The 18079-nt window shown below is 37.9% G+C and overlaps 1 protein-coding gene across 1 annotated transcript in view; it reads left to right on the plus strand.

Annotated features, from left to right (window-relative positions):
• Positions 1–1056: 1056 nt before the first annotated feature.
• The window catches only part of LOC107594986 (voltage-dependent calcium channel subunit alpha-2/delta-3-like), a gene marked incomplete at its 3' end in the record, with an annotated part of 93334 nt that continues 76311 nt past the window's right edge, over positions 1057–18079 (plus strand). The window contains exons 1-2 of the mRNA XM_016285231.1: positions 1057–1552; positions 2056–2137. Of these exons, the coding sequence (XP_016140717.1) occupies positions 1458–1552; positions 2056–2137 (177 nt within the window). The remainder of the gene's footprint in view (positions 1553–2055; positions 2138–18079) is intronic.

An 18079-nucleotide genomic window follows, 5' to 3' on the forward strand; every position in this document is an offset into this window, starting at 1 on the left:
TCACTACATTTAGTGGTGCCCCGTGTGAGGCTCTTACACTAAAATCTTCTAGAGGAATGCACAGAAGGGGCATATCCCACAGTGAGACACCAAAACATATGCTTAAAAAGAGAACACTGCCGAAATAATCTAAACAAAACCATTACCCAGAATGAAACACATCGTGACATCAGCTTCACGTTTTCTATTGGGACACAGCTTAAATAGAACATACTTTATCACAAAGTAAGTTTGAATTGAAAAGCAGTACCTACTCCAACAGCATGCAATTTCAGACACACTGATTGTTTTGTTCCTGAATGAATAACTTCTATTACAGTTATGAAATGTACTATGATAATTGTCATTGTTGTCATAATTGTCGCTAATACTCATCAAATTATAAATGATTACAATTTAAATAATATATAATAATTTTTTCGCATTATAACAATGACTTTTTTCAGTAATGAGAATTTGCAGGACTAAATGTAGTGCATAGACATTCAAATATGATAGATAGACTCTGGAAGAAATACAAGTCTGCAGGTTTCATGAGATTCACCAGCTCAATAACTAAATGACAAGCTAATTGCTGAGGAGTTGAGTGTTTCTCTGGTGGGAGCTGAGCATTGAAGCGCATCTGTAGTTGTGGTGTAGTCTCTTTAACTCATTCACTCGGTCTGTCGCGTCTTGTCGTCATGTACTATGATAATTGTCATTGTTGTCATAATTGTCGCTAATACTCATCAAATTATAAATGATTACAATTTAAATAATATATAATAATTTTTTTCGCATTATAACAATGACTTTTTTCAGTAATGAGAATTTGCAGGACTAAATGTAGTGCATAGACATTCAAATATGATAGATAGACTCTGGAAGAAATACAAGTCTGCAGGTTTCATGAGATTCACCAGCTCAATAACTAAATGACAAGCTAATTGCTGAGGAGTTGAGTGTTTCTCTGGTGGGAGCTGAGCATTGAAGCGCATCTGTAGTTGTGGTGTAGTCTCTTTAACTCATTCACTCGGTCTGTCGCGTCTTGTCGTTTCCAGGTAGTTGTTTTGTTCACTATTTCGTCATCGATTCGTATGGCATCATTTGATAGCGGATTCTCCTTTGAAGAGCAGTAAAGGCAGCAGCAGCAGCAGCTTCTCAGAAAGCGGACGAAAGAGAAGACGTGACACGTCCTCGCATCATCGGTCCTGCTGCTCTCACCTCGGCTCTCTCTTTCAGCGCACTCGATTTGAGTAAAACTGCAGTACGACTGGAGTAGGCTATATATAAAGCACGACAGCGGCGCCTTTACTTCAAAAATACATTCATGCACTTCCCTTGTTACGTCTCTGACTGGAACGCACTGCACGCGACACATCCATACATATATTTGGTGTGAGCTGTGTTAGTCGGCAGCTGAGTTTGTTGACAGACAATTCATCATCTCTTCAGAAGCTCTGGGCATCATTGCAATCATGAAGTGCGTTTTGCATTGTATATTTTTCCTCCTGCTGTGGATTACACCCAATACCAGAGTATGTGCATCTCATCAAGGAATTCCCCTGTCAGTGTAAGTATACTTTTCTTATGTTTCTAATGTATTGAATATAATTAGTAGGTGCTAATAATAGGCTACAAATAAAATAGGATGTTTTGTATATTGTTTGCTGTATTGGTTTTGTACAACTATTGCTGACAGAAAGAAAAATATATAAAATAGCCTATATTGTTGTCATTTTGTCCCAACTTTGTTATTTGCTTTTTGTCAAGTTGCCCAGACTGCTCTACAAAATGAACTGAATCAAAATTTTAGGTCACAATATGCATTTATTTATTTAGCCAGTGCCTTTTGATTTTAAAGTTCACTTCATATATTTGTGTGATGGGACAAATGCAGTTTAAAGGAGACATATTTGCTTAAATACAATACAGATTTCATGTATTATAAATATGCATGATTTGAAAATGCGGTTTAAGCAAGTGTTTTCACTACATTGCACTTTTCTCTCATACCCAAATGTGTACCTGCTATGTCAAATTAATTTCCTCATAATTGAATTTCCTTCTTTCTAGTGTAAAACTTTGGGCTTCAGCGTTTGGTGGAGAAATGAAATCCATTGCGGCCAAGTATTCTGGCTCTCAGCTGTTGCAAAAGGTAAACTGAGCTCTGCTAAACGGTGCACTTAACACCATGAACAAAACGGCACCGAAAGGTATATCATGATATTCTTTGAAGTACCATGCTATTGTCATGCTATATGAATTTGGTAATCATTCAGTACCATGGTATTTATCAAAGTATTACCATCTGATACCAACACTGTGCCATGTGCTTCTTTTTAAGGGGCGCACATTATTTTTGACTATAAGGTTTTAGCTCCTTTTGTGGTGTCCTTTCAACACACAGAAAAGTGAGTGTGTGCTTCTGTTCCTGCAGTTACATATTATCACATACACAAGTACATGTCAACACTGACAGTCACATACACACACACATTCACACACAATCTACGCTAATTAAACCACACACAAGCAACAAATCTGGTTTTGCTTGTCTTTTTTCACAGTGGGGTCAGGGCATTACAGAGGTCAGCACTCGAGGCCTGTGATTATGGGAAAGCATGTTTCTGTAATGGAGCAGATGGATGTCTGTGAGCATGATTTTAGTGTGATTTTGCTAGTGATATTTTCACCATTGGGCTGGTTGGAGTTCAAATTTCAATATTAAGGAAAACGACAACAGCATTAGAATGTTTGTGGCATGTGTGCATTTGTGTGAGTGCTACCAAGTAAAGATGTGATAATGATGTCATTGTCAGATTGAGTTTGACCTATCGAAATGTGTCACCTAGAGCTTCATGCCAGATGTTTGGATGTATAGGATTGCTTTGTGTTCTTTTGAATAGCAGAAATACTACTCCTTAGTGCACAAGGATTGTCTCAAAACATTGTTGAATGAAAATGAAAAACAAAAATAAATACAAAAATAAAAAGAGAAAAGCATATGGATAAACAAAAATAAATAATTACATTATATTTGTCCAGGTAACATAATCATGATTTTATGTTGCCCTCATGCTGCAAGCCATCCATTTTGACAGTGATTTAAAAAAAAGTTCCAGAGTGGTTTCAACAGAGTCATGCATTATTACTACTGTATATTAATTTTAGAATTGTATCCTTCTGACTGTGCACGAGGCATAAACCTTTGCGATGCATTATTAAATGTCCTTGTTATTGTTTTGGTTTTATGGCAGAATCAAAACATTTAAAGTCACTTGCTACAGTTGCTGTAGAAGTTTTAATATTTGAACATTTTTATTTCTGTTTCTGAGTACTTTGGGAATAGGCCTGTATTAAATGTCTTGGCCATGATTCATTGAAATGTGCCTGTTATGAAATTGTTATGAATTGAGAATTTCATATATGGATGAGCACAAAACAGGGTACAGCCAATACAGGACAGTTGTACACACTGTATGCCATCCGTCTGTATTCCACAAGGTGCTGGTCCTGGTCCTAGATTTTGGAAGCAAAATGTGTTTTCAGGGGGCCCATGTCACTATTCAAAATGACCCCCAACTCCTGTTCTTTCAGAGCAGATTCACTGTCAACAAATAACAGTGAGTAAACGCAGTAATTCAACAGGAATTTATTCATATCACGGTGAATCACAAGTAGCACAAGGAGTAGACATCAATAATACTGGACAAACCAATAGGGAACAGAACACACTTTAAATACACTGAACAGGCTAATGGGAAGACGAGACACACCTGGAGCTGATGAAACACCTGGGACAAATAATAAACAATCAGGGAGCAGGAACAGGAAGACCAAATGGGGGCATAGAAACATAAACATGTGACACCAACAAGGCTCTATGCAACTTACCATATATTTTTAATAGTGTTTTGCATTTGAGAAATGTATTTAGCATATGTATTGTTTTATGCATGTGAAATAGTTTTTGTAAATGTGAATTTGGTTATGCATGGGGACACTGTCTTTTTTGCATTAATTGATTTTAAGGCTATTCCATACACTTTAGATCACCACAGCATTTTCATTGGTTTAAGATGAGGACTTTAACTTGGCCATTCCAGAACCATCCATTTCTTATCTAGTCCATTTTAATACCATACAGTACATACTTGTTTCTCTTCATTCACTCATCTTCTCTGCACATTTTTTTTGTCTACACACAAACATTAATGTGCAAATACATCTACAATGCCAAACTCGATTAACCTGCCTTGCTGATGTGGGTGTAACTCATGTAATTTCTAGTTTGTGAAGTGACATCAATGTGCCCCTCATATCTCTCCTTTACTCACTCTTTCAGTGGTCCTTAGGTTGCCAAGTCTTCATTCCAAGGATCAATACACATTAGTAAAATGATCCTTTTTTTGTCCTGTGTAAAATCTCAAATAATTCAAGCAGTTCTATTCAAATGTATTTGTAAAATGATTTTATAAACTCCACACAGGTTCCAGAAAAAAATCAAATAGATGCTTTTGAAATTAATGGTGGTGCTCTAATAGTTGAAGTGCAGAAGTGATGTGTAGGCAAAAGCACCTAAACACCCCCTGGTACTATAAAAATAGTACCACCAAGGCAAGCATACCAGTATAGTAGGACATTTAAAAATGTTAATTACTTCACATTCAGAGGTATAAATTCATAATGAGTTATTATATAAAAGCATTTTCAAATATATAGGGTATAACCATGCTGATTTAGTAAAACAGGGTTTACAACCATTTTCCACATGCCATACAAGATGTAAAAACAATTTATATAAATAAGCAGCAAATGTATGTAATGTATGGTGAACAAAATAGTGCTGAGGAAGGCATACTTGACTTAATTTAAATGTAGGTGTGGATGCAGTCAATTTGCGCATATCTTGATGAATGGCTTTGATAAATGGCTATTTTGCTGCGCCCGTGCCCTCACTCACAACTCTCTCAAGCCTTGTTCACGCCGCGAGCGTCTCGCAGCGATCATTTTCATAACAGGGACGCTAAACATTCTTGCAAACTGTCTAAACTGAACTATACATGTCATGCATGCATTCATATGACAGCAAATTAGACATTCAAAGAACACATTTTATTTTTGAACATGAAAAATTTACAGAGGTCTGGACCTCAGTGGCCTCATAGCTGGTTACGGACCGGAGCAACAATACTACAGCGAGAATCAAAGTTACGCCTGAACATTTGGGCAATGTTATGCAAATCTTCCCACATCGTGATGTAGACATGTGGGGGCGTGTTAGAACGAGCCGTTTTAGGTAGGCGTGGCTGACTCTTAACTTTTATAAAGAATATCTCTTTGGATTTGAGACTTTAGTCTTTGCAACTTTACAGATCTTCTTTATGCACCAAAAGCTTGTAACACTTCAAAGAGAAAGGAACAATTGAAATCGCATCATATGACCCCTTTGAACTAGCTTCCTACTACAGCAAAATCATATTGTCACTGATTTGTGTGTATTCAAATTCAGCTTGATAATTTTTTTGTTTATGTTAAATTGGCTAATATGGCAGTCATCTTTAGGGGGTGTTTACACGACAATGTTTTCAACTAAAAACATAAAACTTTTTTTTTTTGCATCGTTCATTTACACAATGGTGTTTTAGGGGGCGTGAAAGTGCTAAAATTCTCTACAAAGTTACATCACCAACTACTGGCCTGGCATGCATAATATAGCGCCAGTGTTGGGAAGGTTACTTTGGAAATGTAATAGGTTACAGATTACAAGTTACCCTATTTAAAATGTAACGGTAGTATAACTTTTTTAATTACTTTATTAAAGTAATGTAGGTAACTGATTACTTTTGATTACTTTTTTAATTTTCTAATGAATGTTCCCCCTGTGCACTGCCCTGTGTCTGTATGCATATGATATGATGATAGTTTTCTCAAAATAAATTGTAAAATGCTCATGAAGTGATTCAGAGCAGTTCTAGAGATTATGTTTATGTGTTCATGTACTCATATATTGAGGTGGCAGAGGCTGAAAACGCAGCAACGTCCGCAAGCGATACACACACTTCAGTATGAAACCGCGCGCCATTAATTTCCACAGAGACACGCAGAACATGCAGGATTCATATACTGTCTTTTTGCAAAGTAATATTTATAGACATAGTCCATATTGCGTTTTGATTCAAGTGTACTGACCTACTTTTGATTTATTCATCCAAAATGTGGCATATTCTGTGACATTCCGTGTTATAGGAATTCCATTTTTATGACTGGATTCTACGAACCAGTCCGTGTTTTCCGCATCGCAGAAATCATAGGGCTGTATGTCTCATATTTTAGAGTAGTCAGTGCAATTTGGGAAAGAAATCTACTAAATCTGTACGAGGTTGTGCGTAAATATTCAAATATAACCCCCTTTGTAATCGTTAACATTTTCATAAGTAACTAATTTAATTACACATTTTTTCTTAGTAACTGTACCTGATAACAGTTTAAATATTAAATATTAAATATTTATTTTGTAATTAAATTACGTAATGCCATTACATGTAACTAGTTACTCCCCAACACCAGCGCTTTTAGTCATTTTCGTGGATCCGTGTGAACAAGGATCTTTTTGACAGTGTTGTCATCTGTACATTACATTTTTTCAAAAACCCAAAGTAAAAACTTTTCTTTTTTTAGTGCAGTTGTTATTGTGTAAACTTAAACTTAGCAGTGTTATCCGACTTTCTGTGATGAGCATTTAAAATATACTGCTGCGACTTCACAAATAGACATGCAAAATCCCCTTTAAGCAGACCTTGACAGGTGGTGCTAGGGAGGAGGAAGGTGTCAGAGATAAACTCTGTTAGCGTGCTTCACTATTTTTAAAAATGAGATATATAGGAGGCATTCAAGATCATTGGCTGACCGATTACATGTCAGGACCTAGAAGGGCTGGGCAATTTTTTCTGATTTTATCGATTAATTAAAATGTAATATTTTGTCACAATTTTATTTAAAGGAGACATAACACACACAGTTTCTGCCAATCCCATATTAATCTTGAGTACTGTAACAACTTCGTAGGTCGGGAAGAAGGAAGCGGGAACCGGTGAACGCTCAAAGAAAACTTTAATAAAATAAACAAATACAAAATAGCGTGACAGCCCCTCACGGACGACTGTCGCGCACAAACAGAACCAAAACACAAAATAAAGTCCAGGCCTGGTCCTCACTCGTCTTTCACTGTCGTAACTCCTCCTTTTGTCCTTCCAGAGCTCCTCCGTGGGACTCGAGACCGGTGAGTGGTGCAGGTGTCACTCATTACCAATTACTCCACCGGCCTCGCTCCGTTCCCACGGCTCTCGGCCCCGCCCCCACTCGTCACAAGTACCTATAGAGTAGTATTGCATCCTTCATATCTCCGAAGAGTCTTTAGTTTTATCAGATTTATAAAATACAGATACAGCTTCTCTCCGAAAAGACAGCAAGGGTCCTACCATGTTCAGAAAGGTACCAAGAACATCGACAAAATAGTCCATGTGACATCAGTGGTTTAACCATAATTTTATAAAGCTATGAGAATACGTTTTGTGCAAAAAAAAAAAAAAAAACTTTATTCAACAATTCTTCTCCCCCGAGTCACCCTCAGCCTTATGCTTTCCTCTGCACGTAAACAAGGTTGTTGAACTACTGATGTCACATGGACTATTTTGATGAAGATGAAGATGAATGAAGGACTTGCGGGTTTGGAACAACATGAGGTTGAGTAATTAATGACAATTTTAATTTTTGCGTGAACTCCCTTTAAAGGGCTTGCTCATGTAAAACAGCAGACGAGCAAAGCAAAGGAGAGAGAAACTCTGCGCAGCAAACAGAGTAACATAAAACATAAAATTACCTCAGGTATGCAACGCTAGTTTACAAAGTTAGCTAAATTTACTGTTAGAGATCAGATTATACTAGCTAGATTCACTCCATAGATGCACTCGAAATGGAGCATGCTGAGGACACCTACTGGTTACAGTCTTATAAATGCAACAAGAACAACAAAAATTTAAGCTAACTCATGCAGAAGTATGAATAAACTTTGTCTTTAAAAGATAATAACTCTTTAAGCAGAGTGACAGATTCTCCCAGCTCCACTTGTCTTTGAAGGATACTCAAAAGCAGCTGTTTTTCCTTCGGTGTCTTTGCAAAACGTAAGCAGCAGCAGGTCACCTACATATTGAAACTGCTGAGAATAAACAGGTAGTTAATGTTTACTGGTGTGGATGCAAATATAGTTATCATTGGAGTTATAGTTATCATTATCACTCTTGGTGTGAACGGGCCTTATGTCTGTTTTTTTATGTTTGAATAATGGTTACAGCTGAAAGCTGCTGTTGTTTTCTTTGTTCTTTCAAATCATTTAATGTAATAATAGTGTACTGGTGGTATACCATTAGTTATTTTGAATTTGAATTGTTTTGACTTTTTTAGCATTCTTATTAGGGATGTCTCAACTTTCAAATCTTGTACATTTTATCACAAAATTCAAAATAAATAGCATTTTGCATATGCTCTTAAATATGGTGTGACAGATCGCTGTAGCAGCTTCAGTTCAAGTGGAGCATGAGTCTCTTCACTTTAATACAATGTAGCGCAAAATATACAAGAATAATCATCAGAAGATATGTTGAAAGATACAGTACAACTTACAGAAATGTAACGTCTCATGTAAATCAATTAATTAGCATTTCAAGAGAGCGTCAAATAAAATAGCTTGTGAACATTGCATTTACCTCAGAAAACATATCCAGTGTTCACAGTTTGTTAGTTAGCTACTAAAAATACTAGAGGGAGCTTAATTACAGTTAATTATACATGTATGTTTCAATAAATCTGTCATGAAAACATGAAATTGCACCTAATGTGCAATTGAGTATACAAACTATTTTATATAAGTGTGATTATTATATCTTGAAATAAGTAGCATTGAATATAATAGTGTTGTTGTCCATTTTAACCTCTAATGCACAAAATGAGAGGGTTCCCTGTATATTTTACAGCATAAGTTGGGAGAGATTTTTTTTTTTTTTTGTCCCTTATCGGTTTCGGCTGTGAAATTCCCTATCATAGGTGCATTCGAATTTCTGTAGGTGGGAATTATTTGTAATGATATTCCAATGAGCCGCTTTGTGATATCACAAAGCCCGGAAACCAAACGCTGTAGTCCAAACGAGCCGTTTGTTGAAATTCTTGAAAATGGATTTTTAAAAAACAAAATATCTCCCTTTGGAGTGGACTTTGAGATTTGTAACTTTCTAGATCTTTTTAATGCCCAAACATACACACTACACACTGACTAAAATTAAAAAAGTGAAAAAGTATAATAGGACCCCTTTAAGACATTTTGCAAAATATGTTCCTTCATATTTTATGCATCTCTCCTGCAAATATATTTAACAAGTGATTGTTTTACATTTACACCATGTTGAGCACTTCATTTGTGCTCTTGGAATAGAACTTTCTATTACATAGAACATTCTATTACTAACTACATGGCTAATGGTTTTGCCCTGACACTCTGGTTGTCTTGTGTTTTGTTTCTTGTGTCTATGTTGTCTTGTCAGCACATGGCCTAGTTGTTTGTTTTTCTCAGCCATGTGCTTCTTTAGCCCCTCCTCCTGGTTTCCTCATTACCACACCCTCTTGTTAGCCCTCATTGAGTCCTTGTTAGTGTAATTGCTCTCACCTGTTCCTTGTGCGGTTTCCTCCCTATTTATAGTGCCCCTTGCCCTATTGTCTTTGCTGGTTTGTGGTCATTCTTTCCCTCACTGTGTTTGTCGCTGTCTGTGGATGTGGCTGATTATGTGTTCCTGTCTGTTTGATCTTGTGCTCTAGTCTTGTCTCTTGTAATTCTATGTTCTTGTCTTGCTCCTTGTTTTTGGATGCGGTCTGTTTTTGTCCTTTTTCCTTTAATTTAGTATTTATTTAGTTATCTTAGTCCTGATCTTTTTGTTTACATTTTTTGGTTATTTGTGTTGGTTAATTTAATAATAATATTTAGGGTTTTTTATTAGTCCTTTTTTGTTTATTTTCTTGCCTGTCTTGGAGTAATTTGTGTTCCTGTGGAGCTATGTTTGGTCTTGTTGTGGTGTTAGCGTTCCTGTCCACTGGTTCCCTTGCCTGGTGTCTGGGGTGCTTCAGAGTTTATGGTCCATAAGTTCTGAGGTCAGCTCTCTGGTGCCTTGCGCTGGTCTCTCCACCGGCCTGGTCTTGCCGCCGCCTCTGCTGCTATAGTATTCTGCCAGTTGATGTCTGAGGCTGTCCCAGTGGCCTTCCCTAACTATGCGTTTATTGTGTTCCTGTTGTGGTATCACCTGTGCACCTCACAACCCTTTTGTATGGATCTGTTTTGTCAATAAATCCTTGTTACTCTCACTGCAATTGGGTTCTCCTTCCAGATCCCTGACAGCTAATAAAGAAAATGTTACTTGAATCCTGTTGTAGTTTTGTTTTTAAGTTGACTAGTTAAATGTAAAAACAATTGAAATCATCAATCTTTCAAACGTTCTGGAAAAAAAAGGATTTTATTTTTTTGCCCAGACTTAAAAGTAAGAAGTCTTTTAACAAACGATTCTATCAAAAGGACACACAGACACATTTTAGCTCTTACTACTGCAGACATGTAAGAAAAATGGCATACATAGTAAGTAACCTTAAAACAATCTATCAGTATAGGTTATTCTGAATTCATTCAAAGGGAATGTAAGTGGAAAGGAGATAGGTTGAACTAATAACAAGGGGGGTCGCGAAACAACGGAACAGTAGGACAGAGCCCATGTGCTTAATGTCCTAATTTTTCTAAATTATTTTATTGGTTTTCCCTTATAAGGTCCATTTATAATGTTTTTGCATCAAATACTAGCATAATTTAGTAATGACCACTTTCCCATCTCTGACCAAGTAAATAAATCAGTTGGTTATGATTTGTTAGCTGTAAGCTGTATTTTGTAGTTGTTACACTAAAGATCTTTGGCTTCTCTATTGCTATCTGTGGATGAAACAAACTTGTTGTTTTCAGTTTGTTCAATCAAATCTGATGCTTTTAGGCATGTACCTGTATATGTTTTCATCTAAGCTTAAGTTAATATAACTATTTAAATAATCCATCCTGTAAAATGTAAGTAGTCATGTTTGCCATTGTGTGGTGTGGTTTATGTAAAACATTTTTTTATATAAGACCAGTGGAGTTGGACAAATGAGGATGATTGTGATTGTTATTGCATTGGTCCTGGGGATCCACAATCCCACAGAGTTTTATTCCAACCTTGATAAAAGCTCACCTGCCTGTAGCTTTCTAGTAACTATTAGCCCTTTATTAGCTTATTCAGGAGTGGGCTGGAGTGAAACTTTGCAGCACTGTGTCTCTCCTTTGCTTGCTTTCAAGTCTTGAAAGATTGTGATATCTTCATAAAACAGGCTTAAGAATTTTGAAATTAGAGATGTGCTGGTCAACCAACCATTAACCGGAGTGTCTGGAGTGGCCAGAGTTTTGTGTCTGTGTTTAGATGGCATTGTCTTTTTATCTTACCTCTGGATTGCCTATTTAAAGTAGTGTTTATGGGTGTAGTGTTGCTTTGGCTAAGAACCATTATGTTTTGCTCTAAATCTTGAAATTATAAAATCTAATAAAAAAAAAAAAACTGCACATGCTACATACAGTATATGTAGCATCTTTGTTTGGATCGTAATTACAATGCAGTGGTTGCCTCAAATTTCAAATGACTACAGACAATGAAGGCCAAATTGGCGTGTAATAGAGCAAATAAACATTTTGTTTATTCAATTCAGTTTATTTGTATAGAGCGTTTCACGATACAAATCATTGCAAAGCAGCTTTACAGAAAATGTAAGTTTCCTTTTTAAAGTTTCTACATTATATTTAGTAGTAGCTTATCAGTGGTTACTATGTCAAGTTGATGTACATATGGCAGAAATGTACAGTAAAATTCAGTTAGTTAATGACATAATCAAACAGAAAGTGAACACTATTAACTGCCATGATTATATGTTGCGATTAAACTTATAGCAAAATTTGGTAGTTTTGTATATTGTTTTGAGGGTTTGCATCATCTCTTCTCAGGTGTTCGGTAATCTCAGATCTTCGTAAGAGTTAAATCCAGATTTAAGCTTGTGTAATTCCTAGTTACCTCGGGATGCCAAGGTAACTAGGAATTTCTAAACTGACCAAATTTGTTAATACAAGTCATGCGCGAGTAAACTGTTCTCTCATTGGTCAAAGTTTCACGGTTTATTTTCCGGGATTCCACTGAGCTGTCACAGCTGTCATCTGTCAGGATGCAACGACAACAGCTTTGCGGGCTTATTGTTGTTGTTTTTTTTGTAGATGTCGTTATATTAATTTATGACTGAGCAGGAGTCCAGGATTCATCGGGAAAACATTTTTAAAATGCACATACTAGGAAGAAGAGCAATAGGACGGCATTATAAAATGAAAAAGTGCACTTTGATTTTGAATGGCGAAGACGTGCTCACCCACAGACATTCACAGGTTCATTTTGAAGTATTAGCAAAACAACAAAGATAATGCTTTTCACGGAGCTTACGTAATTTCCCATTATACATTGTGATATAGCCTGGTTCGTTAGATCGGATTGCTTTCTCACTACAACCGAACCACTCCAGAGTTTGTTTTGAATCGAGCCGAGACCACCTCATTCAGGTGATCTCGGACCGATTGTTTTGGCACGGATCCGAGCACGATTACCGTGTTCACATATGCCCAAATGAACCGAGCTAAGGGGGGAAACGCGCCAGGTTCCGAAACAACGGGCCAGGTATGAAAGCACCCTTAAACAGAGAGAGTGTGTCTGAACCCCAAACATTATCAGGAAGGCTATTCCAGAGTTTGGGGGCCAAATGTAGAAAAGCTCTTCCTCCTTTAGTGGACTTTGCTATCCTAGGAACTACCAAGAATCCAGAGTTTTGCGACCTTAGGGAGCGTGATTGATTGTAGCGTGATAGAAGACTAGTTAGGTACGGATGAGCTAATTCCCTGCAAACAAGCCTGCACTGGCCTTTTATGGGCCCACTTAGGGCTAGCCTAAGGGCCCCCAGTGAGCTGCCAGCACAGGGCCTCTGAGACTGCTCATTGGCAAAACGTTGGTCCCTTAGTGCTAACCCTGCACGGACAGCCCTCACTTAGCCCCCAGGAAGCCCTCACTAGGCCCACACAGAACCCGCACTATTAATCTACAACAATACATCTGTTTCACTTTAAATACTTTTCAGCTTCTATAACTTAAGGGTCATTCCGTGTCAACTCAACCAGAGGTCACTGGCTCAAATTTTTGATTTTGCTAATATTTTTTCTGAAGAAAGATAGACATGTATAATGATGAATGCCAAATTATTAAATGTCATGGATTAATATTTACTAAGTAATCCACTACTTTGTAAAGGGGGTCAAAATGGCAGTTTTCACCTGAGATTCAGAGACAAATTACAGGGGGGTAAAAATGACTTCAGAAAGATGGCAGCATCATAATGTTAATTTTACACAGAGTTGGTCTGTTAGAAAAATCTGTTTACTTTAGCAATCTTTGTTGCATTATGTGCCAATGGTGTCCATTCATATATGGGGAAAGAACACTTTTCAAGTTTTTTTCTCCAAAGTTTGCATGCCTGTAACTCAAGCTGAAATTGCCTGCATGTGGACGGGGTGCGTGGCTGTGCGCAAGCCCTCTTGATGACGAAAATGATGTAATGCAGACGGTGCGCGGACACGGATGGCCGAAGTATACTTTGGCCTACAATGGATTGAATAAATACAAAATAGAAAACATTCAGTTCAGGTTAATACAGCTATATATAGCCAAAAATTTAAATACACAGAAGTACAAAACACAAAAGAAAGCAAACAAAGCAATGTAAGATTGTAGGATTTCGTCATGTGAAAGTTGATGTGTGCGAAAGTCTTATCTGTAGTACATCAATGTCCAAACACTGTCCATAGCTGAAGTTGGCTGATAGCAAATGAATAATCCAACCTCTTGTAATGAAAACACGCCACAGCTCTCAAACACCAGGCTCTTCCTATCCAGGAACAGTCAAAAATAGTTCAGACTATGGTCTCACGTCAAAAAGAAATTTAAATCCATATTCAAACTGGACCATGATGTGGTAACTTCACCAATAAAGAGTCTTTCTTCTAAAATTCATACAAATACACTGTCTTAAACTCCTAGCATCAGTCCAAACATAGGCCATACATACATGTAGCATCTCTGCAAAAAACATCAACAATGCACACTTTTAAATAGAAAACAAAAAACAACAACTCCTTTAGACTGGGCTTGAAATGACACATTTCCCAACCAGGACACAGCACAATGTGCTCAGCAGCTGAGCCATGTTGGCTACTGCTGCTTGTTATTGCTAACTCCCAAATTATTATAACAATTATAACACCCCTTATTTCTAGGGGTGTCCCTGACTAAAGATTTACATAGTCGAAACGGAATTTTCTAATCTTGCCAATAGTCGACTGATAGTCGGATGATATGTTTGGGAGCGGGGCAAAATACATTACCATGAGTCAAGTCAGACATTCAACAGTCATAATTACTGACGTTAACACACAGGGAAAATGTGTAATGGATGCCTCGCAGATACAAAAATAATGTTTTATGTTTTGATTAAAAGATTAACATTAAACATTAAACATTTACATTAAACGTCAGCGAAACCCTAAGAATTCACAATTTTTTACAATAGTGCTCTCATTATAACGTTATTATATGACAGTAACTAACGTTAGTTAGGCCTATTAATGTTATGCATTTCTGTTTTGAGCTGCGCACGCAGAAGATGACCAGTAGAATGAAGCAACTGATAGCAGGTTTTTAATCAGTGGGATATAACTCATCATTTATCTCATATAGAATACGCTTTGTTATTTATACAACATAACGTTAATATTACGACTTATAGGCTATCTGCACAAAATGCCCCGAATGAGAACGTGTCTGCGCGGCTCTGAATTAACTCCTTTTGTAGACGCATGCGTCTTATGTCTTCACATAACAACGTGCAGAAACACAGCAACTAAACTCAAAAAATCACAGCATTTTATTGTAATAGAGTTCTCATTATAATGTTATGTAAATGACAGTCCCAGTCATAGTTATTAATATTCTGCATTGTTGTTTGCCCTGCTCGCGCTGCGCGCTGAAGAAATAAACACCGTAGTATTACAATGAAGTGCTTTACTGCAGCTTAGGCCTACTCAACCAAATGCATCTTATACGAGATAAATAATATATACACAATATATATAAACCGGCTGAAATGTGATTAAAAGATTAACATTAAACATTAAACATTTACATTAAACGTCAGCGAAACCCTAAGAATTCACAATTTTTTACAATAGTGCTCTCATTATAACGTTATTATATGACAGTAACTAACGTTAGTTAGGCCTATTAATGTTATGCATTTCTGTTTTGAGCTGCGCACGCAGAAGATGACCAGTAGAATGAAGCAACTGATAGCAGGTTTTTAATCAGTGGGATATAACTCATCATTTATCTCATATAGAATACGCTTTGTTATTTATACAACATAACGTTAATATTACGACTTATAGGCTATCTGCACAAAATGCCCCGAATGAGAACGTGTCTGCGCGGCTCTGAATTAACTCCTTTTGTAGACGCATGCGTCTTATGTCTTCACATAACAACGTGCAGAAACACAGCAACTAAACTCAAAAAATCACAGCATTTTATTGTAATAGAGTTCTCATTATAATGTTATGTAAATGACAGTCCCAGTCATAGTTATTAATATTCTGCATTGTTGTTTGCCCTGCTCGCGCTGCGCGCTGAAGAAATAAACACCGTAGTATTACAATGAAGTGCTTTACTGCAGCTTAGGCCTACTCAACCAAATGCATCTTATACGAGATAAATAATATATACACAATATATATAAACCGGCTGAAATGTTTTGAAATTACTTGTACCCTACCTGATCAAAAAAATTCAGCCTGTGTCAATTTGAGTCACCCCTATTTATTTCACTTCTTCTGTGATAGAATATGCAAGCTCCGTGCGAGTGTCACTACCGGGAGCAGAAAGTGTCTGACTTCCTGTCTCCGCTTTTAATTCCGCCCTGACTGCAAGCGGCTACTCTCTCCAGCCGGTGGCAGGCTAGTTTAGTTCATCTCGAACAAGCCTATTAGCTCCAACTTTGATCAAACTCACCCATCTGTGATTCTCTAATGATCCTGAAGACATGTTCAGGTGTGTTTGATTAAGGGTAGAACTAAACTCTGCAGGAAAGTGGATCTCGTGAGCCAGATTTGAGGATCCCTGGCCTATATGAAACAACAGGTTCTGAAAAGGTCTCTTTTGGTTTGAGCCATTGCAGTTCAATTGAGTGGCTAAAGAATGGCCAGTCAATTTGTATTCTCCTAGTTGCATTACAGGGCTGCCTATACAAAACCTGCATGGACCCAAGGGTACAAAAGTTGATCTTGGCCCAAACAGGCTGGCCCACACTGGGCCATCATGGGATTAATGTGGCAGTCCACTAGTGTGGCCTGCTCACAGAGAGCCTGAGGTGAGCCCAAAGCTGTGGGCCTCACCTGGGCAAGCCCACACTGGGCCTGTTTAGGTTTGGTGTGGGCTGGCCCTAGCATACTGTGCCTGCAAAAAGCCAGCATGAGCCCCGCAAGGACATGTTTGCAGAGAAACCATTAAGGGCCTTAAACATTAAAAATAAGTAGTACGATTTTGGAACTGATACGGAACTTAATAGGTAGCCAGTGCAGAGATTGTAAAATCGGGGAAATTAGATAATATTTTCTTGACCTGGTAAGGACTCTAGCAGCTGCATTTTGGACTACCTGTAGCTTGTGTTACGACCGTCTAGGGCCAGTGGCAACAAATGAAACGTGCACTCACTCCCAAGATATTATCAAACAAAAAAAGAGATTTATTAACAAACTTATAATGAAAATGAGTAACAAAGGGAACAAATTCAGGAGTGGACAAGGCCAAAATAACAAACAAAAATTAACAAATTTTAGTATACCCTTTAAATTCTCTAACCAAAATAAAACATAGGAAAGAAAAAGAAATACAACACATCTTCCCTAACTCCCTTAACCCAAAACATAGAACAAACAATATAAAAGAAATTGTGTCACACTCGTGCACACTACGGTCTATTTGTGGGCAGTTTACTAAGAATGATCAGCCCTACATGCAAATAGGTTGGACACACCTATATTTATAGGAGGCTTTTAAATGTGATAATTGTACCAAATGTAACTCTGCCTCTCACTAAATAGCATTTCATTTAATATATGTGTGATGGGGCTGACGAGACGTGAGACGTGTGGATCCATCTGCAAGCTTTTATTAGAGAGACGTGGTAAACAGGCAGGGTCAAACAGGTATATGGCGGGCAAAACACAAGAATAGTCCTAGGGCTAGCGTCACCGATCGGAGTTCTGTCACCGATCAGCAGACAGAATCACAGGGGTGAGACGAGAGGGAAAAATCCAGAAAAACAGGCAAAGATCAGAAACCGCGAAAACAGGCAAGGCAAGGCAAAACACAGAAACTCGGAAGGAAAACACGGAGACTCGAAAAGGGGTACCGGCTAAACAATACTCAGCAGAGAAAGGTGGTTAGAGTGGGTGTTATATAGTGAATGAGGTAATTAGAAACAGCTGTGTGCAATGAGTGCAATCAGGGCAGTGTGCAAATAATGATGGGAAATGTAGTGCGGGGTGCTATGCAACAGTTTGTGTAGTGCGAGAGTCAATGTAATGGAAAGTGTGACATCTGGTGGTGAATAAACGGAAGTCCATGAACCGAATTCATGACAGAGTCCCCCCAAGGAGCGGCTTCCAGATGCTCCAAACACTAAACGATCCAGGTGGGCGGTGGAGGGACATGTTCAAGAATAGGAGAGACCAGGGACTGAGGCAGAGCTGAGGACCACAACAGCAGAGCAGACGGGACCGAAGATCCCCACGGCAGAGCAGAAGACCACCGGCGCCAGACAGTAGACCACCTCGGCGGGGCAGAGG

The sequence above is a fragment of the Sinocyclocheilus grahami genome, unplaced genomic scaffold, assembly GCF_001515645.1.
Source record: "Sinocyclocheilus grahami isolate Dianchi unplaced genomic scaffold, SAMN03320097.WGS_v1.1 scaffold194.1, whole genome shotgun sequence".
Taxonomy (NCBI): Eukaryota; Metazoa; Chordata; class Actinopteri; order Cypriniformes; family Cyprinidae; genus Sinocyclocheilus; species Sinocyclocheilus grahami.